We start from the raw sequence: 25,597 nt of genomic DNA, 5'->3' as shown, positions 1-25,597 counted from the left end.
GGTACACTGAGGGAGAATTCAGAATGTCCAAATTACCGAACAACACGCCTTTCAGGACTTGTGGTAGGAAACCGGAGCACCCGGACGAAATCCATGCAGACACAGAGAGAACGTGCAGAGTCCGCACAGACAGTGACCCAAGCCGGGAATTGAACCTGAGCCCCTGGTGCTCTGAAGCAGTAGTGTTAACCACTGCGCTACCAAGGCACTTTTCCTCCAAGGCTGTCAGTTGGGAGTGGGGGGGAATGAGGGATCACAAGTAAACTCAATCCTATGCTTCCATTCATATCCATATTTGCAGGCCTTGAATATTGAATAGAAGCAATATTGACTGATATTTTGTCCTCCATAGCTCAGAGTCACACTGGCAATTGCCACGGACATCAGCTTACTCAGCAAAAAGCAGCATTAAAACATATGTCTTTTGCACTCTCTGGGTTAGTACTAAACCAGATGCCAAATGCATTTGTCCAGGAATTGGGATAGGTTGGATGAAGAGCTTACATTTTTGGTGTAAACATTTTTGAAGATACTTGTCTCATCACTAGGTGACATATAAAATGAACCGTGTGCAAGACTGTGCTGAATGTGCAATCACTAAATTGGAGTGCTGGTAGGAGAATCTTCTAAAGAGTCAGCACACCTATGCTTTCAACATGCTGATGTCCAAACCCTCTCTAAAGCATAATCCTTTCAAACAAGATTCTGAACTGGAACCTCAGCTGTCACAAGGCTGTGTTCAGTTTTCAAACTTTCAACTGACTGAAAATTTTGCAACTTGAAATGAGCCAGGACAAATTACTTAAAAATGCCAGGCAACCTTGCAAGATGAGGGTGAAAAAAACAAACAAGACATCCTTGGGGAAGGGAGGGACATTTCCGATACTTCAAAGGTCCATCAAAACTCGCCACTGTCTAAGGAAGAGACATTAAAATGCAAAGTGCTGATTTATGAATCAATGGTTGCCACAAATGGACCCACCCCAAACCTCTTAGAAATACACAATGGATGAAGTATAACAAGCCAGACTCCATTTACTAGAGAGAGATTGCAATAAAGACTTCAGCAGAAGAGCAGGTTGAAAGCTCTGTTTCTCTCTTTTGAAACAAGTATATTACTCAAGTTCAGAAGGCAATTTTGCTAGAAATAAAGCAGAGAATCAAGATTTTGTAATAATTTTGTAATAATTAGGGCAGGACGGTAGCTCAAGTGATTAGCACTGTGGCTTCACAGCGCCAGGGTCCCAAGTTCGATTCCCTGCTGGGTCACTGTCTGTGCGGAGTCTGCACGTTCTCCCTGTGTCTGCGTGGATTTCCTCCGGGTGCTCCAGTTTCCTCCCACAGTCCAAAGACGTGCAGGTTAGGTGGATTGGCCATGCTAAATTGCCCTTAGTGTCCAAAAAGGTTAGGTAGGGTTACTAGGTTACAAGGTTAGGGTGGAGGTATGGGCTTAAGTAGGGTGCTCTTTCCAGGGCCGGTGCAGACTCGATGGGCTCAATGGCCTCCTTCTGCACTGTCAATTCCAAGATATCCTTAATTTATGCATGAAATTCTCACCCGAGTCTTGCAGAACACATCAACCTGCATAAAAAGCAATAGCTTTAAAATCGCAGCTTGGCATGAATGGAATGGGAAATAGGAATTTTCCATTTTAACCGCTCATCCACAAAGCTCTTGCCCAGCGGGAGGAATTCAAATTCCCACCACTTATGCAAACTGTTAATGGATTATGGTAATTATTTTCCTTTTAGAGCTACAGTTATTATTCCATGAACAGGATACCTTCTGTGGACAGTGGAGTTTAAATCTCTGCAACCAATGCGATTGAGCCTTAAATCAGTGCACCAGCCAGCCAGCCATACTCCCTCAATACTTACTTGGGTTATGGTTCCATTTAGGTAATGAACCTCAGATCACATCTGAGCAGTGGTAACTCTCTGGAGCATGAGAAACTTGATGAGCTCATTTAACTGTCTGCAAGAGACAAGTGGGCCATCATCCAACAAGTTCTGGCATAATGGGCCAGCTCCAAGCTAGGCTAAGGCAATGCTGGGTGTTATGCTAAAAATGCCGCATGAGAGAAAGAGACAGAGAACAGGGTAATCAAAGCAGTTAGAACTGTCAACAGTGAATAAATGTATTCCTGGAGGTTTTATCTACGCTCCAGCCCTGCATTAGCTAGCATATTCATCCTTCTGAAGTCCTGCCTTCCTGTGCCAATGGAAAGCAAAAAGACTCATCACCCAACTGGATGGTTCCTGACTGTCAGCCCAACAACCTTTCTCCCCATCATTTTCAATATGTTCACATCTTGTAAAGAGATGGGGGAAAAAAAATCTTCAGGGTTGCACACATACAGCAGTGTCCAGGAGATTGATCTTCAATTCCTGGAGACTCCAGGCAATTCCTGGAGGTTTTTGCAGCCTTAAGAGCAAGAGAAAGCAGGTAGGCAAGGAAAGGTTGGGGGAATGTGGAGCAGGCAGGTGGGCAGAGATATTGATTGCCTCAATATCTCGGGAATTGCATGGTCAGGTGAGAAGAGACAAATGTGTAGTATCTCAGTTTTTCTACCCTGTAGAGACTAAACCGGGAATTCAGTTTCAGCCTCAGCTGCCCCAGCAGAGGGCAGTAGAGCAGAGCTGCTGATTGGCTGTTGCAAGGGAAATTTGCATACCTCCGTTGTGGTCACCCTAACTTGAAGGTGTACCTGAGCTAGAGACCCTAGCTGTTCGAGTGAAGACAAGCATCCAGCAGAAGGCAGTAGAGCAGAGCTGCTGATTGGCTGTTGCAAGGGAAATTTGCATACCTCCATTGTGGTCACCCTAACATGAAGTTGGTTTGTGGAGGAGCTGTTGTCAAGTGACACTTAAACCCGAAACACTTCTTCAGTGTTTCCCTCCCCACCTACTCCTCTAACCAAAAAATAAATAAACGCTGTAAAGATCAAGAGGAAGGCTCGAGGTCAGGTAGAAGTAGAAAGAAGTTGAACCGTGACGCCACAGCCTGCAGGTAAGGGATTGGCTGGTGACTGGTAAGTAGTTTTTCTTTTATATTCCCTCAGGTGTTATCGTGCAGGGCGCAAAGGTTGCTGAGTGAGTGCTTGCTGAGAAGGGGAGTGAATAACAGGTAAGCTCTTTCTTTCTTTTTCTTTTTTTTATCTAGAGGGGATGGCAGGGAAGGTAGTGCAATGGTCCTCCTGCAGAATGTTTGAGGTGAGGGACGCCGACAGTGTCCCTGCTGATTTCATCTGTGGGAAGTGCACCCATCTCCAGCTCTTCAGAAACCGCGCTAGGGAACTGGAGCTGGATGAACTTCGGATTATTCGGGAGGCAGAGGTGGTCATAGATAGAAGCTTCAGGGATGTAGTTACTCCGAAGAATAAAGATAGATGGGTGACGGTGCGAGGGGCTGGGAGGAAGCAGTCAGTACAGGGATCCCCTGTGGTCGTTCCCCTTAGTAACAAGTATACCGCTTTGGATATTGTTGGGAGGGGGGACTTACCAGGGGTAAGCCATGGGGTGCAGGTCTCTGGCACAGAGTCTGTCCCTGTTGCTCAGAAGGGAAGAGGGGAGAGGAGTAGAGCATTAGTCATTGGAGACTACATAGTTAGGGGGATAGATAAGAGATTCTGTGGGAACGAGAGAAACTCGCGGTTGGTGTGTTGCCTCCCAGGTACCAGGGTGCGTGATGTCTCGGATCGTGTTTTCGGGATCCTTAAGGGGGAGGGGGAGCAGCCCCAAGTCGTGGTCCACATAGGTACCAATGACATAGGTAGGAAAAGGGATAGGGATGTAAGGCAGGAATTCAGGGAGCTAGGGTGGAAACTTAGATCTAGGACAAACAGAGTTATTATCTCTGGGTTGTTACCCGTGCCACGTGATAGCAAGACGAGGAATAGGGAAAGAGAGGTGTTGAACGCATGGCTACAGGGATGGTGCAGGAGGGAGGGTTTCAGATTTCTGGATAACTGGGGCTCATTCTGGGGCCGGTGGGACCTCTACAGACGGGATGGTCTACACCTGGACCAGAGGGGTCCAATATCCTGGGGGGAAATTTGCTAATGCTCTTCGGGAGGGTTTAAACTAGTTCAGCTTCGGAACCTGAATTGTAGCTCCAGTATACAGGAGGTTGAGAGTAGTGAGGTCATGAGTAAGGTTTTAAAGTTGCAGGAGTGTACCGGCAGGCAGGAAGGTGGTTTAAAGTGCGTCTTCTTCAATGCCAGGAGCATCCGGAATAAGGTGGGTGAACTTGCGGCATGGGTTGGGACCTGGGACATTGATGTTGTGGCCATTTCGGAGACATGGATAGAGCAGGGACAGGAATGGTTGTTGCAGGTGCCGGGATTTAGATATTTCAGTAAGCTCAGGGAAAGTGGTAAAAGAGGGGGAGGGGTGGCATTGTTAGTCAAGGACAGTATTACGGTGGCAGAAAGAACGTTTGATGAGGACTTGTCGATTGAGGTAGTATGGGCTGAGGTTAGAAACAGGAAAGGAGAGATCACCCTGTTAGGGGTTTTCTATAGGTCTCCGAAAATTTCCAGAGATGTAGAGGAAAGGATTGGAAAGATGATTCTGATAGGAGCGAAAGCAACAGGGTAGTTGTTATGGGAGACTTTAACGTTCCAAATATTGACTGGAAACGCTATAGTTCGAGTACTTTAGATGGGCCCGTTTTTGTCCAATGTGTGCAGGAGGGTTTCCTGACACAGTATGTAGATAGGCCAACGAGAGGCGAGGCCATATTGGATTTGGTACTGGGTAATGAACCAGGACAGGTGTTAGATTTGGAGGTAGGTGAGCACTTTGGTGATAATGACCACAATTCGATTACGTTTACTTTAGTGATGGAAAGGGGTAGGTATACAACGCAGGGCAAGAGTTATATCTGGGGGAAAGGCAATTATGATGCGGTGAGGCAAGACTTAGGATGCATCAGATGGAGAGGAAAACTGCAGGGGATGGGCACAATGGAAATGTGGAACTTGTTCAAGGAACAGCTACTGCATGTCCTTGATAAGTATGTACCTGTCAGGCAGGGAGGAAGTGGTCGAGCAAGGGAACCGTGGTTTACGGAGTCGAAACAATTGTCAATAGGAAGAAGGAGGCTTATGTAAAGATGAGACATGAAGGTTCAGTAAGGGTGCTCGAGAGTTACAAGTTAGCTAGGAAGGACCTAAAGAGAGAGCTACGAAGAGCCAGGAGGGGACATGGGAAGTCTTTGGCAGGTTGGATCAAGGATAACCCTAAAGCTTTCTATAGATATGTCAGGAATAAAAGAATGACGAGGGTAAGAGTAGGGCCAGTCAAGGACAGTAGTGGGAAGTTGTGCTTGGAGTCCGAGGAGATAGGAGAGGTGCTAAATGAATATTTTTCATCAGTATTCACACAGGAAAAAGACAATGTTGTCGAGGAGAATACTGAGATTCAGGCTACTAGACTAGAAGGGCTTGTGGTTCATAAGGAGGAGGTGTTATCAATTCTGGAAAGGGTGAAAATAGATAAGTCCCCTGGGCCGGATAGGATTTATCCTAGGATTCTTTGGGAAGCTAGGAAGGAGATTGCTGAGCCTATAAGGTTTATAAGAGATAGGGTGTATAATCATCTGGAAAGAAATAATTTGATTAGACATAGTCAACACGGTTTCGTGAAGGGTAGGTCGTGCCTCACAAACCTTATTGAGTTCTTTGAGAAGGTGACCAAACAGGTGGATGAGGGTAAAGCAATTGATGTGGTGTATATGGATTTCAGTAAAGCGTTTGATATGGTTCCCCACGGTAGGCTACTGCAGAAAATACGGAAGCATGGGATTCAGGGAGATTTAGCAGTTTGGATCAGAAATTGGCTAGCTGGAAGAAGACAAAGGGTGCTGGTTGATGAGAAGTGTTCAGACTGGAGTCCAGTTACTAGTGGTGTACCACAAGGATCTGTTTTGGGGCCACTGCTGTTTGTCATTTTTATAAATGACCTGGAGGAGGACGTAGAAGGATGGGTGAGTAAATTTGCAGATTATACTAAAGTCGGTGGAGTTGTGGACAGTGCGGAAGGATGTTACAAGTTACAGAGGGGACATAGATAAGCTGCAGAGCTGGGCTGAGAGGTGGCAAATGGAGTTTAATGCAGAAAAGTGTGAGGTGATTCATTTTGGAAGGAATAACAGGAAGACAGAGTACTGGGCTAATGGTAAGATTCTTGGCAGTGTGGATGAGCAGAGAGATCTCGGTGTCCATGTACATAGATCCCTGAAAGTTGCCACTCAGGTTGCCAGGGTTGTTAAGAAGGCGTACGGTGTGTTAGCTTTTATTGGTAGAGGGATTGAGTTTCGGAGCCATGAGGTCATGTTGCAACTGTACAAAACTCTGGTGCGGCCGCATTTGGAGCATTGCGTGCAATTCTGGTCGCCGCATTATAGGAAGGATGTGGAAGCATTGGAAAGGGTGCAGAGGAGATTTACCAGAATGTTGCCTGGTATGGAGGGAAGATCTTATGAGGAAAGGCTGAGGGACTTGAGGCTGTTTTCGTTAGAGAGAAGAAGGTTAAGAGATGACTTAATTGAGGCATACAAGATGATCAGAGGATTGTATAGGGTGGACAGTGAGAGCCCTTTTCCTCGGATGGTGATGTCTAGCATGAGGGGACATAGCTTTAAATTGAGGGGAGATAGATATAAGACAGATGTCAGAGGTAGGTTCTTTACTCAGAGAGTAGTAAGGGTGTGGAATGCCCTGCCTGCAACAGTAGTGGACTCGCCAACACTAAGGGTATTCAAATGGTCATTGGATAGACATATGGACGTTAAGGGAATAGTGTAGATGGGCTTTAGAGTGGTTTCACAGGTCGGCACAACATCGAGGGCCGAAGGGCCTGTACTGCACTGTAATGTACTGTTTTCTATGTTCAGCTCAATTCGTGTTCCTACCGCAAAGTTAGACTCAAACTTGGTTCTACTCCAGATATCAATAATGCTGCAGTTTTGAGAAATGTCCTTGCTGGGGGCAGCCTGAGATTGCTGCAGTACATTTTACGCTATCTGCATACATTACAAAGCCATCATCCATTATATTTCCTCGTTATGTTACAACATCAAACAAATTATTTGAAAATATTGTTCCTGGCTCTACTCCTCCTAGCATGACAAGGATAGAACAACTGAGTTCCCTGGGCCTCTCTTGGCCCTGGTTTCCAGCCCTTAGCTTTGCCTGTTCAGCCCATTGGTAAAAATAACAATTTGCTCCTGATTATGTTATTGGAGCCCATACAACATTTAAGGAAGGAACTGGCTAAGGAACTGAGGGGCAATCCTGCTTACTCAGAAGAACAGGTTAAAATTGAAAACAGTGAGAAGGGAACAGGATGTTGGCCTTTAAGTTTCCGGATTAATTTTAACTTCCAGCCCAGTATCTGTTGGGCACGCAGGATTAACATTTCCCATAAAGTAAAACAAAGTGTAACTGAATATATTCTTTTTCAATTATCCATTTAGTTCCTTGTTTGCTTTCTATGTTTAGTTTGTGAGAGCGATGAAAATTTATCAATGTGGTTAAATAAAACGCAACAGTAAGGAAGATGTTACTCACTTATTACTTGCAAACTGTTGATGTCCAGTCTCACTTTGCTGAATGTAGAAAACCCTGCAGCAAGATAATCTCTTCTGCACTGACAGTCATCTCTTCTACTTCCATTATATGGACATTCAGCAGGATTATGCAGCCTAAATCAAATAAAATGTTGAATGCATATTTCAAAGATGTTCCAAAATTATTATTTGTATAGTGAACACAATGTTAACACAATCATATTTTGCCTTTCTATACCTGTAACCATAAACCTCTGAGAAATTTTCTGCATCACCACTTGCCAGTGTAATATACTCTCTTGGGCTATCTGACAGCATACCAGCACAATATATCTGCAATGAGAAATATGCATTGATGCAAGAATGGAATAAATTAAATAGAAAATCTGCTTTTCTTGTTAAAATAATTAAACAATGTACCTTCACTTGCTTCCCTTGAATGTTAAGAACGTGATCACCATCTTCCATGAACCCTTTCAATCTCTGCACATCTCTACAGCTTTCTGGAAATTTACCTACATGAAAATATGTTGTTCATTAGAATTTAGTAAATGTACTTTTCAACAATCAGAAACAGACTCGGTTAACAGAAAACAGATGCCGATATTTTATAGTGATGTGAAAATGGACTGAATAATCAAAACGCTTACATTTTCCGCTCTGGCACGCTCTCCTTTCTTCTGGCTTAATGTCCAAACTACACAAGTTGCTTAACTGCCCATCATTTGTTAAACAGTGTACTGAGCGTTGCATGACTCCTATTCCACAAGTCACTGAACACTTGCAAGAAAATTAAAAGAAAGGAAATTAAATAGCACTAAATGTAAATCACTGTCAATCGTACTGTCAAACCAGTACTTTCATGTTGCAGAACATGCACGGACATATCGATCTGATTATTACTTTGAATTTAAAGTAACATCTAATACTGTCACCATAAATTATACTTTAAGTCAAATGGCATTTTATCATTGTCATATCAAGATATGGGAAAGGAAACCATTTGACAAGAAATGTAACTGCAAAGTAGCTTACCTTCACAAAACTTCTTTGACAAAATTCATGTTGATAATGAAAGCAATGTTTTAAAACTAAATTTAGAGTACCCAACTCTTTCTTTTCCAATTAAGGGGCAATTCAGTATGGCCAATCCACCTACCCTGCACATCCTTTTGGGTTGTGGGGGTGAGACCCACGCAGACACTGGGAGAATGCTCCACACGGCCAGTGACCCGGGGCCAAGATTGAACCCGGATCCTCGGCGCTGTGAGGCAGCAGTACTAACCACTGCGCCACCTTGCTGCCCTGGATAATGAAAGCAATCGAGAGAGATTTTCTGTATAAAACATTGGTTCAGCCACAGCTAGAGTATTGTGTGCAGTTTTGGAATCCACATTACAGGAGGGACATGATAGTATTGGAAAGAGTGCAAAGGAGATTTACTAGGGTGTTGCCTGGGCTGGAGAGTTTTAGTTATGAAGAGAGATTGGATAGACTTGGGTTGTTTCACCTGGAGCAGAGGAGACTGAGGGGGGGGGGGGCATGATTGAGATGTATAAAATTATGCGGGGCAGAGATAGAGTAGACAGGAAGAAACTTTTCCCCTTGTGGAGGGATCAATGAACAAGGGGCATACATTTAAGGTAAGGGGTTGGAAGCTGAGAGGGGATGTGAGGAAAAACATTTTCACTCAGAGGGTGGTGGGAGTTGGAACTCTCTGCATGAAAGCAGAGGCCCTCAAAACATTTAAGCAGCATTTAGATGTGCACTTGCGATCCCAGTACATAAAAGGCTATGGGCCTTGTGCTGGAAAATAGGTTCAGAATACTGATGTGGTTGTTTTTGACTGGTGCAGACACGGTGTCCCGAAGGGCCTTTTCTGTGCTTTGGGACTCTGTGACTAAATTTGATTGAGAAAATGTATTGGAGACATGGAAATGTTACTCTAAATGGAAACTCTTCATCTATAGATTATGATTGTTCTTCCGTGTTAGTATCTAACAACAGTTATGGTGGGAGAAATTCTCTTATTGGGCTGCAGAAAAATGTAACTAGGTTATATAGTATCAGTAGAATTTACTGCCTTGCTAGATACATTCTGAGTAAACCCCACATGCCCTCATTGTGATTCAAAGAACTTATGTAAAATTCTGACACAAAGCATGAAGGCAACAAGGTTATAAGACTGTTAAATATGCATCAAATTAAATACAATGCAATTTCTCAGGTTTACAGCGTGTGTCCTGAAAAGTTTTGAAATGAACTTACACTTCCCCAATTTCCAACCCTCCATGAGGCAGTAATATGACATTCGCCAAGAGAGCAGGCACGGATGTTTGGCGGTTGCGTCCCAGGGCAGTTAGTTGTTATCTGATGATAGTAGCCGTATTCATAGAGGTCCTTACCATTATAAACCTCACTGCAGGAAACAAGTCTTTGTTGGTATCCATTTCCACAAGTAACTGAGCACTGGAAATAAAGCCAAATTGTTAATCTGACTTTCTTTTCGTACATAATGATCTCAAAAATGCTAGAAATGACTGGTTAATTCTGTTACAATCTCATACCACAAAGCTTTTGTATGGCACTGTAAGTCTGGTTTGGAAATAATAGTTAAAGAATATAGCATAGTGTCAGAACACCTTGGTTTTTCAATGCATTACTTTATCATGTGGCAGGATATGATTTCATGTTTGCTGATTTGTTCATGTTAAGTCCCTAATCGGGATCTTATTGTTGAGGTGATTCTCTCCAATACTCCAATATATAGCAAGACTTATTAGAAGGCTGGTTCACTCACAAGAATTTTACAGAAAGAGTATTAATTAAAATAAGCACTATGTGCAAACCATGTTGTGGAGTGGAAACATGTAAGTCCATAACTCATGTCTGTTATATTTGAAATGTACTTTTATATTACTGTTTACTGAGCTCCAATGTGAGAATGTTGTGAATTGCTGATATATTTAAGTCTTTGCTATAATGGACTGTTAAACATCAAAGCAATGTGAGAAAATGTGTTTAAATAAACTAGGCAAGAACTTCCAGTGGCAGCATGTAGGTGGAAGTCGCACGTTGGGTGGCTCCTGCTCGAGGCTCTGGTTTTTGGAGTTTAATGCCCGGTTCCGGTGGCAGTTTTTAGATAAGCTGGTGCAGGAAGACATAAGGAAGGAGGGGAATGTCGAAGACCCAGAAGAAAGCTGCTGGGAAGAAGGGGCCGAGTGAAAGTTTGCCCTTAAGTGAACAGGCCAGCCCGGCAGCAGGAAAGATGGCTGAGGTCGGGTCGCTGCGTGGGGCTGCGCCTTCACAGTAGAGACTTTGACCGAGGTGATGGCTGGAGAGTTTGGGCGGCAGTTCGCCAAGCACATGGACGTGCTGCGTAAGGAGATGCTGGCAGCGATGAAGGAGCAGGTGGAGGAGGCGATGGCCCTGGTGAAGGTGACGGTGTTGAAGACATCAGTCGAGGTACGCGAGCAAGGAGAGAAGTTGAAGGGGGTGGAGGAAGCTCTGTCACAACATAGTGACCAGTTCACCCCGATGGGTGGAGCTGCGGAGGGTGGTGGAAGCCACCAAAGGACTCAGCCAAGGTGGAGTACCTGGAGAACAGGTTGGGGCGGCAGGATTTAAGAATTGTGGGTTTGCCCAAGGGGGTGGAGGGCCCATGGCCGACTGAGTACTTCGCAAAGATGTGACCGGGAGTTGTTGGGGGAGGGGAAAGAACCCTCCTGGTACGAACTGGACACAGCTCATCGGTCACTCAGGCCCAAGAAAAAGATAAATGAGCTGCCAAGGGCAGTCATAATTTGTTTCCACAAACTCCATGTCAAAGAGAAGGTCTTGAATTGGGCAAAGAAAAGGTATGAGGTGCAGTGAGGTGCAGTGGGAAGGAGCTGGTATTCATATCTCCCAGGACGTAACTGTTGGGCAGGTGGGGGGATGGAATCGATACTGGGAGAGGTGTTTTCAAGAGGAAGTGGACGGGGGGATTCTGGGAAGGGGGAGGGGTTCAACAGCAACAAAGGGATGGGGCAGGTCAGGTCCAGTGGGCAGGACCTGGGGTGATGATGATGGTGGATAAGAGGGGCAGGTGAGAGACCCCCAGTCAGATTAGTAACGTGGAATGTGAGGGGGTTGGGGGGACCAGTGAAGAGGTTGAGGTGTTTACACATTAAAGAGTCTAAAGCTGACGTGGTGATGCTGCAGGAGACCCATCTAAGGGTGAAGGTTCAGGTGAGGCTGCGGATGGGCTGGGTAAGTCAGGTTTTCCATTTGGGGTTCGATAGCGTGGCTCGGAGGGTAGCGGTCCTGGTGGGCAAGAGGGTGTGGTTTCAGATGGAGAAGGTGGTGGCGGACCAGGGGGTAAGTACGTTAATGGGAAGGGGGCGTTCGAGGGGAGCTTGGTGGCGCTGGTGAGTGTATATGGCCCCAACTGGGATGATGCAGGGTTTGCGCAGAGGGTGCTGGGTGCCATCCCAGATTTGGGCACCTACGAGTTGATAGTGGGGGGGGGGGGATGGGGAAATTGGAATATGGTGCATGAGTCGAGGATGGACAGTTCTCAGCCGCGCTCGCTGGCCCAGTTGTTGGGCTGGAGGTGGGGGGGGGGGGGGGGGGGGGGGGGGGGCGAAGACGTTGACTGGGCTCATAAGGGTCATGGGAGAAGTGGACCCGTGGAGATTCCTGCACTCGAGGGAGCGGGAGTGTGCGTTTTTCTCCCCGGTACATAAAGTTTAGTCGAGAATAGTCTTTTTTATGGTGGGAAAGGCGTTATTGGCCATGGTCAAAAGGTCGGAGTCTTCAGCGATATTGATTTTGGACCATGCGCTGCATTGGGTCGATATGGTTCTGGAGAACGGTGTGGCCGGGGTGCAGAATGAATGTGGGGTTGTTACGGGACGGGAGTTTTTGCGATAAGATTGGGAAGCTGATCGAGGAATATGTGGGATTTAATTGCACGGGGGAAGTTTTGCAGTTGGTGGTCTGGGCGGCTCTGAAGGCAGTAGTAAGGGGGGGAGGTGATCGATCTCACTTAAGGCTAAGGTGGACAAGGAAGAGAGAGGCACACCAACAATTGATAAAGGAGATGTTGGAGGTGGCTAGGAGGTATGGGGGGGACCTGGGTCCGGCACCTTTGGCTAAGAGGAAGGAGCTTCAGGCAACGCTTGACCAGTTGTCCACAGGGAAGATGGTGTGCCAGTTGAGAAGGGTGAGGGGGGCAGAATATGCACATGAGAGGAAGGCTGTTGGCTGGTCAGCACCGAGGGAGGTGGCAGCAAGGGAGATAGTTCAGGTGCGGGTTACGATGGGGAAGCTATGGTGGCCTCAATAGGTCAGAGCCACTGGGAGAGGAGCAAGAGATGAGGGAGTTCCTGGATGGGTTGGAGTACCCGAGGTTTGGGGGAGGGGGGGGGAGACAGGGCAGAGCTGAAGGGGTGGTGGGGGAACAGGAGGCAAAGGAGGCAATTGGGAGGATGCAGTCAGGGAAGGCGGCAGGACCGGATAGGTTCTAAGACGTTTAAGGACAGGTTGGCACCACTGATGGTTGAGGATACGATAGGTAGGGGGGGTCTTGCCACAGACGTCGGGGCAGGCTTCAATTTCTCTGTTGTTAAAGAAGGACAAGGACCCGGTGGAGTGTGGGTCGAATAGGCAAATATCCCTGATGAATGTAGATACCAAGATATTGGCAAAGGTGCTGGCGGCAAGGTTGGAGAGGTGTCTTCCGAAGGTGATAGGAGAAGATCAGACAGGGTTCGTGAAGGGAAGGCAGCTGTTTTCGAATGTGAGAAGGCTGTTAAATGTGATCATTTTGCCGGCGGAGGATCAGGAGATGGAGTTGGCGATGGCATTGGATGCAGAAAAGACATTTGATCGGGTAGAGTGGGGTTATTTGAGGGCGGTCATAGAACAAATCGGGCCGAGATTCATGGTGTGGGTACGGCTGCTGTATAGAGAGCCGGTGGCGAGTTTTCAAACTATTGATATGAATTCAGGGTACTTTGCTCTGCACCGGGCTACAAGGCAGGGGTGTCCTATGTCCCCCCTGTTGTCTGCGAATTGCTGGGTCTGTGGTCGTGCACGCGCACTGCGGCGGCCTGCAACGGCCGTGCGGACCCGGACAACAAAATAGTGCCCCCCTTTGGCTGGCTTGCGTGCCCCGGACCACACCCCCACAGTGCCCCCAGCCCTAATAAAGTCCCCCATGCCCGAGGATCGACCCTCCCCCAACTGTGGCGGCGATGGACTGAGTCCGCAGCCGCCACGCCGATTTCCCGACGGGTGAGACCATGAGTGACCCACGCCATCGGGAACTCGGCCAATCAAGGGCGGAGCATCAAGGGGACGGGTCTCAGGCAATGTCTGGAGGCCATCGATACGTGGTGCTTTGGAGTGGGCGGAGCATCATGAAAGCGGCACCGCCCCTAACTTGGTCAGGAACTCTGATTCCCTGGCCAATCGCCGATCGCAGTTTCGGCGTCAGCGACCAGAGAATCCAGTCCCAGACTTTCCCTTTCCCGACATTATTTTGAACCTGGCTCCAAGCAAAGGGGGCGGGATTCTCCACTCCCGCGCCGAAATGCCCACGCCGTCGTGAACGCCGTCGAGGTTCACGACGGCGCGAAACGGCTCCGATCCCGAACGATTCAGGCCCCGTCAATGGGCTAGGATCGGGGCCGCGTCATCTCCATGCGCCAGGCCTCGTCGCCGCGTAAAGGTGGCGCCGCATAGATGACGCGGCCGGCGCCGCATAACTGGCGTCACCCGCGCATGTGTGGTTGCCGTCCTCTCTGAGTCCGCCCCGCAAGAAGATGGCGGACGGATCTTGCGGGGCCGCGGAAGGAAGGAGGTCCTCCTTCAGAGAGGACGGGCCGACGATTGGTGGGCACCGATCGCGGGCCATCCCACATTTGAGGTATCCCCCGATGCAGGATCCCCCCTCGCCCCCCCCGCAGGCCGCCCCCCCCAGCATTCGGGCGCTGTTCCCGACGGCAGCGACCAGGTGTGGATGGCGCCAGGGGGAACCCGTCGTTTTGGCCTGGCCGCTCGGCCCATCCGGGCCTGAGAATAGCGGGGGTGCCGGAGAATCGCCATTTTGGGTGTCTCCGGCGATTCTCCGGCCTGCGGCCCGCGGTATTCGACCGGGCCATTCCCGCCGCTTGGGAGAATCGAGGGAGGTCGTCGGACCAGCGTCCCGGGAAATTTTGGCGGCCCAGGCGATTCTCCCAACCGGCGCGGGAGTGGAGAATCTCGCCCAGGGTATCTCCAGGTTCAGTAACAATTATGTCAATCAGTAAGGTAAGCAGCCAATCAGATTGACGTATTCCTACAAACAGCAAACTAGGAAGTATATATCACTGAATTCCTTCACTTTTAATTTTTAAACTTTACAGATAAATGATTGGGCACACATATGGCTTTAAAGTAGAAGCTAAATATATCCAACCAAACATGAAAACACTATTTAACAAATGTGGAATTTACCATAATGAAGACATTTGACATCCAATAAATATAAAATTATTCCTTCAGTACTAAAGAGGGTATTTAGTAGTAATTTGAGCATCTGTTACACCCAGTTACACCCAATTCAACAAGTATTATTTTTTCAAGTGTTTTCACAGTGGTGAAGAACATAAAAATGAGGGACTTCTGGTGGTGACCATGGAGTGAGTGGTCGCACATTTGGTGGCTCCCGCTCAAGGCAGATTTTCTTTTGTCTTTTCCCGCCCAAAGGGCAAAGTATTTGAGGGCAAAAGGTATAGGAGTGCCTGGGGAAGCTTTTACTCCTCTGGTGAGTCTGGTGCATGGATCAGCGGACGAGGAGCGCCACGAGAAAGAAAGTGCTGTTAGAGCAGGAGAGTTTTCGTGGTGTGCCACTCGGAAAGATGGCAGAGGGCAAGAGGGCTGCGCTGCCCGGCCCTTGGTCAATGGAGCATTTAGTGGAGTTCCTGAATGATAAGTTTTGGCAGCAGAGGAAATAGAGACCTGGAAGACCTGGCCAAGGTGGTGGAACCACTGGAATCGAGTGAGTTGAGCAGAGACTGGAGTCCCAGGGCCCGGCGATCCAGAAAGTGGAGGCGGCGGTAGGGGAGCACGAGGAGCAGTGGCCTCATTGGTGGCTGAGATGGGAGTGATGCGGGAGAGCTAGGAAAAGCTGAGGGAGAAGGTGGAGGATTTGGATAATCACTCCTGAGGGCAAAACCTGAACATTGTCGGGTTGTTTGAAGGCATTGAAAGTGCAGAGGCTGAGGTATATGTGGCAAAGATATTGGAGATGTTGATGGGGAAGGGGGCCTTTGATCGGCCCCTAGAGGTGAACCGGGTGCACAGGGCGCTGAGGAGGAGGCTGCAGGCAGCTGAGTAACCAAGGGCGATGGTGGTGCGGTTGCACTGCTTTCTGGACAAACAGAAAATCCTTCGATGGGCGAGGCCGACCAGGAAGGGAATGAGCTGTGGATGTACCAGGACTTGGATGCGGAGCTGGCGAAGAGGAGGGCCGGGTTTAACCGGATTAAGGCTGTCCTCTTCAAAAAGGGGGTGAAGTTTGGGGTACTGTACCCGGCCTGCTTGTGGGTGACTTTCCAGAAGCGAGAGTTTTATTTTGACACGCCAGAGAAGGCGATGGAATTTTTGAGGGACAATTAACTGGGATGAGTATGAGGACATTGAACTTTGGAGAATTTAGTGTGCTCTTGGAAGTGTTTGGTGGTAGATTTTCGGGAGCAGGTTTTGATGGGGGAGCAACGATGGTGAATGTGCCTTTTGTTACTCTTGAGGGATAGATGGTTGGGTCGGTTAGGGGTGCGGAGGGGAATTGGAAGAAGTTAGATGGTTAAAGGCATTGGGCAGGGGCCACCATGGGTGGGCTAGTTAACAAGAGTGAAGTGGGGTGTTGCCAGGAGAAAGGCGTGGAGGAAGGGCAGGGATTTGTTTTTTTGTTTTGTGTGTGTGTGTGGGGGGTGGGGGGGGGGGGGGGGGGGGGAGGGTTGTGGTTGGTGTGGCGCAGTTTGGAAGAGATCGAAGATGGTGGACATCTGATGCGGGTCAGGGCCTGTCTCCAAAAGGGGTATGGCTAATCGGCAGGGGAAGGGGGAAGGGAGCCCCGTGACCAGACTGGTCACGTGGAACTTGAGAGGGTTGAATGGGCTGGTTAAACGGTCGCGTGTGTTCATGCATCTGAGGGGTTTGAAGGCAGAGATGTCTATTTGGTAGGAGATGCAACTGAAGATAGGGGACCAGACAAGGCTGAGAAAGAGATTTGTGGGGCAGGTATTCCACTCGAGGCTGGATATGAAGACAAGGGGGTGACGGTGCTGGTTAATAAGCGGGTTGTGTTTGAGGTGGGGAGCATTGTGGCCAATACGGGGGCGGGAGATATTTCATGGTTAGTGGAAAGTTGGAGGGGATGATGGTGGTTATGGTAAACCCTTACGCCCCAAATTGGGTTGGCGCGGATTTTAGGAGGTGGGTGTTAGGGAGGATTCCTGACTTGGACTCACATCGGTTGATTATGGGGGAGGATTTTAATATGGTCATAGTTGCGAGCTTGGACTGGTCGAGTCCCAAGTCGTCAAGGGTGTCGGCAGTGGCGAAGGAGCTGTGGGAGTTTATGGAACGCATGGGGTGGGGCTGGACCCATGGAAGTTTGGGAGGCCGAGGGGGAAGAGTTTTCATACCTCTCCCATGTGCACCGGGGGTACTCCTGGATTAATTTTTCGTAATGGACACGACACGGTTGGCGGGTGTGGTTGGCTCGGAGTATTCGGGGATTGTGATTTCCGACCACACACCGCACTGGGTGGATTTGCGCGTGGCCGGGGGGGGGGGGGGGGAGGGGGGGAGGGGGAAAGGAGGAGCCCAGTGCCCGGGGGGGGGAGCCCAGTGCCCGCAGTAGAGGCTGGTGTGGGGTTGTTGGCGGATGAGGAGGTATACGAGCGGGTTCAGGCTGCCATTCAGGTATACGTGGAGCTAAATGATATGGGAGAGGTCACGGCCACCATGCGGTGGGGGTACTCATGGCGGTAGTCATGTGGGAGTTCATATCAATTCGGGAGCATAGGGAGAAAATGGTGCAGGAGGAGAGGGCAAGACTGGTGAATGAGGTTTTGAGGTTGGACAGGGGATACTTGGGAGGTCCCGGAGGCAGGACTGTTAAAGGGGAGGCAGAGGCTTCAGATGGAATTTGGGCTAGTTTCTATGGGTTTTGTGAGGGCCACGAAGAATCCAGCACGAGTTTTAAGGATACAAAGTAATAACATTTATTTACAATAACCTATATATATAACAGTAGCAGTAATTTCCCTTGCTACATACTCCTTCCTGCCGGTTCCTGAACTGGCCAGCTTTATTTATACTAGGAGTTTACTAATGGTTTCTCCGCCCCCCTCATTGGGGAAGCCTATACTCCCACAGGATTGTGGGATTGTCATTAGTCCCCAGCCAATGGTAAGTAGGCAGGTTATAACATCGGGGAAGGCATTGGGACAGTCACAGAGGGCCAGAGGGACAGTGTATGAATACGGGGAGAAGGCGAGCCGGGTGTGTGCCCATCGGTTGAGGAAGCAGGAGGCGGCGAGAGAGATTGGAAGACTTAGGAATGTTAAGGGCAAGGTGATGATGGACCCAGAGCGGGTGAATGGGGTGTTTGAGGTGTTCTATAGAAGGTTATACATGTCGGAGTTCCCAGCTGGGGAGGATGAAATGTGGCGGTTCTTGGATGGGTTAGAGTTTGCCAAAGTAGAGGAGGGGCTGGTTCAGGGACTATGGGCCCCAATTGAGCTGTGGGAGGTGATGGAGAGTATGGGGTCGCTGCAGGCAGGGAAGGCCCCAGAGCGGGACGGGTTCCTGGTAAAGTTCTATAAAAGGTTTGGGGCGGACCTGGGGCCACTGCTGGTGAGGGCGTATAATGAAGCAAGGGAGAGGGGGGAACCGTGTACCCCCCTACATTACCACATGCTTCTGTCCCCCTGATTTTAAACAAGTATAAGGATCCGGACCAGTGCAGGTTGTATCACCCAATCTCATTACGTGGACGCCAAGCTGTTGGTGAAGATGTTGGCTTGGCGAATCGAGGACTGTATGCCAGGGGTGATAGGCAAAGATCAAACTGGGTTTGTGAAAGGGAGGTAGTTGTCAGCGAATGTGAGGTAGTTGTCGGTAATTGTGAGGAGGCTACTCAATGTAATCATGAAGCCACTGGAGTTTTAGAAGGTAGAGGTAGTAGGGGTGACGGACACAGAGGAAAAGTGGTTGATCGGGTGGAGTGGGTGTATTTGCTGGAGGTGCTGGGGCAGTTCGGGTTTGTGGACTGGATCGGCTACTATATAAGGCACTGGTCGCAAGCATGCGGATGAACTGAGTGAGTTTGGGTACTTCGGGCTGCATTGTAGGATGAGGCAGGGGTGCCCGCTCTCCCCGTCGCTTTTCGTCTTGCCGATAGAGCCGCAGGCAATCGCTTAGGGCATCGAGCGACTGGAGAGGGAGCGTCGCACACAGGCTCTCATTCTATGCTGTCGACCTGATATATTCTGGACCCAGTGGACAATATCGTCGGCATCATGGGGATCTTGGGGGAGTTTGGCAGGTTCTCGGGTTACAAATTGAATATGGGGAAAAGTGAGGTGTTCCCGAGTGAGACTAGAGGGTAGGAAAGGAGGCTAGAGGAATTGCCGTTTAGGGTGGTGGGGGCGAGTTTTAGATATTTGGGTATCCAGGTGGCACGGAGCTGGGCACAGTTGCACAAGCTGAGGCTGGCTTGGTTGGTGGAGCAGATGAAGGTGGATTTTAAGAGGTGGGATGTGCTGCCGCTGTCGCTGGCAGGGTCGGGTGTAGACAGTAAAATGACGGTGTCACCAAGTGTTAAAGGTTTCTGTTTGTGTTTCAGAATCTCCCAATCTTCATCCCAAGTCATTCTTTAAGAAGGCCAATCCGCTGATCTCTGGATTTGTGTGGGCAGGGAAGACTCCGCATGTTAGGAGGGCTTTCTTGGAAAGGGGGCGAGGTGGGGCTGCTGGTGTTGCTGAATATGCTGAGTTACTACTGGGTGGCGAATATTGCTATGGTTAGGAAATGGGCTGTGGGGGAGTGTTGGCATGGAGGCGGTATCGTGTAGGGGTATGTGTTTAAGGGCTTTGTTGTTGGCGCCTCAACCGTTCTCGACGGCTAGGTACTCCGTGAGCCCAGTGGTGATGTCGGCCCCAAGGGTGGCAGCAGCATCTTGAGCTGGAGGGTGGCTTAGTGTGGGCACCGATCTGTGATAACCCCCAACTCCCCCTCCCCCAACACCCCTCATGCCCTGTTGCAGTGTCGGATTCTGTCTGGGTCGCTGCCCTGACTAAGCCCCCAAATACCACTCTCCTGGATAATGGGGGAGGGCAGTGAAGCGTGAAAGCCTATATGCCCACCAGTCTGCCATCCCAATGGCTTTGTTGAGAAATCTGGAGTGGCGCTACTGCAGATGGGCTTTCACAGTAGCACTCACCTCAAAGTTTAAAGTGAAGTGAGGGCCACCAGCTGTGTGCCACTTATATCCAAACATGTTTCAGACTACTCTACTTTTCCACCGACTTGGGAGGTGCTACGTTATTCTGGCAAGTCATGTTTTTAAAGAGCATTCATGAGATGGTAATGCATGCAAATGGGGTTGCCGCAATGGATCAGTGGGAAACTCAACCTGCTATCAGCTCACCATGATAGTGGTGGGGGTAAAATTCCAAATTCTATTCCCGACTTTTGGCCTCTCTCCAAATTTACCGTCTCCACCTGCCAAAAAACACGCTTGAGGGGAAAATTCCGCCCAATGCCTTTCATGATTTGATGGTAATTTTAACTCTCAGTGATCGTATAACCAAAGAAATATAAAATTGGCTTCTCATCAACTTCATTGAAAGGTGATTTTGGCAGGACTTACAAGGGGAGTGGGATCTGGTATTCCCCATTTTACATTGTCACTGAAAAAAAATTCCTGTTTTTCTATAATGTGATGCCCAAAACTACATAAAGTAAGAAAGGAATATTTAAAAATATATATTTTAAGTACCCAATTCATTTTTTCCAATTAAGGGGCAATTTAGAGTGGCCAATCCACCTAGCCTGCACATCTTTGGGTTGTGGGGGCAAAACCCACGCAAACACGGGGAGAATGTGCAAACTCCACACGGACAATGACCCAGAGCCGGGATCGAACCTGAAACCTCGGCGCCATGAGGCAGCAATGCTAACCACTGCGCCACCATGCTGCACAAGAAAGGAATATTTCCTGACCCAAAAATCAACCAGGCCCAAGGCAGCAGAAGAGCTAAACCACAGCAATGTAAATAAGAGCAGACTGAAAGAGGCTGGGAAAATGGAGCAAGAATTCTCCGAATCGAAACTTCAGTAAAAACGGAGGATCTGTTAAAATGCTACCTATACAGGTTGAAAAATAAATACAGATACATTGATTTGACATCGGATTCCAGTAGCAAATGTAATACTTTATCAACATTCTAGTGGTAACATTAATTTTAACACTAACCCTTGAAACTTAGTGTATTTTTCATAAAACTTTAAAAGCAGTTGATTTTTTAGATATCTGATGTATCAGTAAATACTGCATTTAAGCCCAACTAGGATCAGATGTTTCTTGCTAGTTTTGCAAGTGATGAATTAATTAAAATGTTCTTCTACCTCAGACCACTCTCCTGTAATCCATATGTATTCACACGGTTGAGTATTGCACTGCTCCATATTTAATGGCTTTTTCCTCGCATCACATTCGATACTATATACTTCTTCAGAATTCTGATTGATACAAGTTACTTTACGATTCCTCGTTCCAGTACCACAGGTCTTACTGCACTGTAAAGGCGACAAATGAATAAAAATATTATTCTGTCATATCAGCAGATTTTCAAATCTAACTAGAAACAAGAACACTGAGGAGTCACCTGATGGCGTTCTTTAAGCTTATTGCTAGGGGACAAACAGAGAACATGTTCCTATTTGTAAGCAGGAGCAGAACTAGCGGCCATGAATATAAGATGGTCATAATAAATCCGATAGAAAATTCAAGAAAATCTTCCTAACCCAGAGAGTGGTAAGAATATGGAACTTGCTACCGCAAGGAATATTTGCGGTGATTAACACATATGCATTTAAGGAAGAAGCTGGTTGAAGCATATGAAAGAAAAAGGATCCAAAGGATTTGTTGATGGCGCTGGATAAAGAAGGGTGGGAGGACCTTTGTGTGGCGTATAACCGCTTGCATGGTTGGATCAAAGGGCCTGTTTCTATGCGGTAAATACTATATAATAATTTTTTTGACTTGATGTGATACTAAAATTAACAGGACCGGTCCTCCTAGTTCTATTGTATATTTGAGGAATACCGCCAACCCCTGCAATAATTACCTGAGGGCCACTGCAGGCGAAGTAGACCACGTTAAATTGATCCCTTAGCATTGGCAAGCTGCTGGAGGTGCATTTACTAACATAAGGCCCGTGCACCAATTTCAGGAATCATTGAGTAGACTTCCATTGGCATATGCACAGCACATTTTTCCCTGTTTGTGCCCAGGAAAGGCAGGAACCAATTTAACGACCAATTAGTGTATTTTGGATATTTACCTCAAATGTTATGAAAGCAAAAAATAGTTAGCTTAATGTTTTCAGAACCAAGTAGCAGATACTGGGTTAAAATTGTTATCCACTTGAATATAAAATGAGTTCAAAGCAGTTGGAACATCTGTATCTAGTCTGTGCAAGCTTTGGTCCCACTGCCAAATGAATGGGGCCCATTTTTTTAAAGTAGCCTACCCATTTTGACTGTTTTTTAAAAAGCCTTTCCACACCTGCTAATGTTACTATAGGATCAACGAGGCCATTACAAATCCTGAGAGGCCTCTTGCAAGATTTGTGATGCTTGGAACACCTCGCGAGATCTAACAAGATATCTCAAGATGTCGTGATCTGGATCTCACCCTCGCTGAACTAGAACTAGATTTACATATATAAGTGAGCCATTCGGCTCATTTAAATATGTTGGCGCCCAGTTTTCCCGGGGCCCAGGAATGAACGCCCGTGCCTGGGAGACCTCATCATGACACCATTTAGCACTGGTCCACACAAACGTAGACCAGGCATAACGGTACCTGGGGTGGTCTCCTAGGCCATTGGAGGCCCCCTTGTGGTCGGGTTCTGAACAGTGTGGTACCCTGGCGCTTGCGCTGCCAACCGGGCATCTTGGCACTGCTAGTCCAAGCTGACCGGGGCACTGCCAGGGTGCAAAGCTGGCAGTGCCAAGGTGCCCTGGTGCCAGGTTGCCCATGCTAGGGATAGGCCCCGGGGGTGCCCTGACCTTAAGATGTGGGGTATGGGGGGGCTCAAGGACCCCCTCAGAGGTCAGTTGGGGCAGTGGTGGGGGATCCAGAGGCTACGATGGGGTGTCAGAGGGGGTGGGAAATCACTTCCTGCACCGACAAGCTGAGCTTGCGAGGTAAATGCAGCCTCGGCAGGCGTTCCTGACCGAGGCCAAAAAAAACAACAGTGTCCTTTTGAAAGCAGGGTCGTTCTATACACGCCCAAAACGGGACAATGTTTCTTGTACGTTAAATTGCACCCGAGGTCAGGTGGCAGGTGTTAAATTTGGCTTGATTCCTGCAGGGCGGCGGGATACGCGAACGTGCATGACCTTCCACTTTTCAGCTCACGAATTGTGCATCCATTCAGAAACTCAATGAATCTCATGGCAGGGCAGTCAGGAAGGGGTTGCGTGGAGCAGGAAGCCTCCCCATAGTTACTTTATGGGGTCAAATGTCCTGGCACCATATTTAAAGGGCACCTGGAAACACATACACTCTGCAGGCAAGGAGCCCCACACTATTACAGAGTCCTTGCGATTGCAGCTCATACTGGAGAAGTTGGCAGGTGAGTAACAACTTCCTGGAACATGATAGGGCACCTCCAGTATTGCGTTTTGCTCATCTCTAGTTAAGAGCACCACCGGTGATATGCCCATGGTCCAGCCAATGCTTCCATTACAGTGGTCTACGGTCACTAGTATTTTGACTTTCGAGAGGCCCTACTGCTTCTTGCTGCTCAAGCCCTTCTTCCCCCTGGCTCTGAGCCAACCGGCGATGGGCCCTTCATCTCCTCATCTGGATGAGAGCCATTACCGAGGCAGAGTTGCCTGCAGCCTGCATCATCGATGCCTCAGTGGGTGTTTGAAGGAATTGAAGTGATACATTTAATCAGCAGATTGTTTACAGGTTTCCATCCATCTCAAAGCCATCAGGCCAGTGCTAAGCCCTTCACCTGGCCTTGGGTATAGACATGGCATCCTCACATCACCTCTTCCAGGTATAGGACATCCTGGAGGCCAGAGATGGTTGTTCCTCCCTTTCATACATTAATACAAATGAAGGCACTGCTCTTTGACCGGGGTGATGAGAGCCATGTGCAAAAAGTCTCACGCAGACACTTTTCTGTTTGTCTCAACTACCCTTGAGGCTCTCTAGAAAGACCATTGGCTTGGCAGCAGAGAAATTGGCATGGCCATTCACCCAGGCGCATGGAGGTTTGGAGTCACAAGTTCGCTGCCGTCCACCAGCCATGCCCCCTGCAAGCATTTCACCTCCTTCCCTCCCTGCCTCTGACTGCAAATGGCACAGAATGAGCAGCAGTCCCAAACCTTGTTGTGATCTTGCTGTTATGAGATCCATTAGTTAGGAACAAACCTATTGCAAAATATGTTTCACCATAGAGAGGAGAACATAACTGAGCATTTTTGACATCCAACTGCCTCATAATTATTAGGGTGGCCCTATAGTCTACAACTTGTGCTGACCTTGAACTCCAGTTGCCCCAAAAAGATTTTCCTCCCACCTCGAGGGATCTCACTGACTAACTACGTGGTCAAGGACAGCTTGGAAAAATGATGCACCTCACTTTTGGAACTTGTTGCACCAACCCTCCAGCTCCCACCGATTAGCAAAGACCCAACCAATATCGCCATTCCTCTTTCATCTGTCACCCTTGAACCTCCACCTGTAACCCTGGATGCTATCACAATCCACCCCCACATGCCTTGCCTCCCGTCAGAGCCTATACCCATTACTCTCCCCATTCACACACTGACCCTGCCCTGTCTTGTTATCCAGGCCACCTGAATTGTCTCCATGCGTGACCCACCCGATGAGACCTTCACCCACCAGACTCTCACCCTGGACCTGCCACCCCACTGCATCCGACACCCCCTCTCTGACTGTAACTGTTCCCGCCCATAAACAGTACCCTGAATTCAGAGGACCTCACCGTTAACACTACTGATCTCACCATCTAAGTCTCTTCCCCACCCCAGCCCTTCCCTGGATAGTCCCCTTTCACCTTCCTTTGACACACTTCGCACACTTCCCAGACATTACCCCCACCCTTCTCTGGACATTCCCCACTCCCCTATAAACCTACCTTCCATATCCAGCCTTTTCTTCATCCTTCGACCCTACCATCTCACCCCCTCATCCCAATCATGTGTTTGCTAATGGCATTTGGGTGAGGATATATGAGGTCCCCAAGAAGGAGACAAAGACATCAACATTGACGGACCTCAAAGTCATTGATGAAGTGAAGCTCGCCAGGGGCACGCTACTTACATATAGTCGGTAAATAGACTGGTCTATATTCTCGCTAGTGGAGTATTTAATTTGGGGAGGAGCATAATTTTGGCAAGTTGGTCTTTAAATTAGTATTAATGATATGCAAATTGATGCAAATATGGTTCCCGACATACATCAGCAGGACACTAGACCCACCATTAACTCGTCATCATAGTTCGGACAACAAAATTCCAAACTAATTTCCCACCGGCAGGGAACTGACTTTTTCAGTCATGCCAAATTTAGTGCCCTTGTTCACCATGATTCCCGCTGCTAGGGGAGTGGACTATTCCACCCACAGAGACTTAATGGTTTAACTCACAGCCCAAGATGGCTATCCCCAAGTTTATTACTATATATTCCGTATTCCAATTCATTTGAGTGGAATCTCTT

At 48.2% G+C, this 25,597-nt stretch overlaps 1 protein-coding gene across 7 annotated transcripts in view; it reads right to left on the bottom strand.

Moving 5' to 3' along the window:
• The window catches only part of adamts9 (ADAM metallopeptidase with thrombospondin type 1 motif, 9), a 489,710-nt gene that overhangs the window by 62,114 nt on the left and 401,999 nt on the right, over positions 1-25,597 (bottom strand). For 6 of the 7 annotated variants that reach the window (XR_011934150.1, XR_011934151.1, XM_072472332.1 and 3 more), the window contains 6 exons: positions 21,241-21,411; positions 9,841-10,041; positions 8,223-8,352; positions 7,993-8,087; positions 7,811-7,905; positions 7,574-7,707 (listed from right to left, as the gene is read on the bottom strand). Coding sequence is in view for 4 of the 7 variants with exons in the window: in XM_072472332.1 (XP_072328433.1) it covers positions 7,574-7,707; positions 7,811-7,905; positions 7,993-8,087; positions 8,223-8,352; positions 9,841-10,041; positions 21,241-21,411 (826 nt within the window). In the remaining 3 variants the exon portion in view is untranslated. Of the gene's footprint in view, positions 1-7,573; positions 7,708-7,810; positions 7,906-7,992; positions 8,088-8,222; positions 8,353-9,840; positions 10,042-21,240; positions 21,412-25,597 lie in introns of those variants that run through there. The other variant, XR_011934152.1, reaches the window with a different exon arrangement.

The sequence above is a fragment of the Scyliorhinus torazame genome, chromosome 13 (assembly GCF_047496885.1).
Source record: "Scyliorhinus torazame isolate Kashiwa2021f chromosome 13, sScyTor2.1, whole genome shotgun sequence".
NCBI classification, from domain to species: domain Eukaryota; kingdom Metazoa; phylum Chordata; class Chondrichthyes; order Carcharhiniformes; family Scyliorhinidae; genus Scyliorhinus; species Scyliorhinus torazame.
This window is presented reverse-complemented; position numbering and strand designations above follow the sequence as displayed.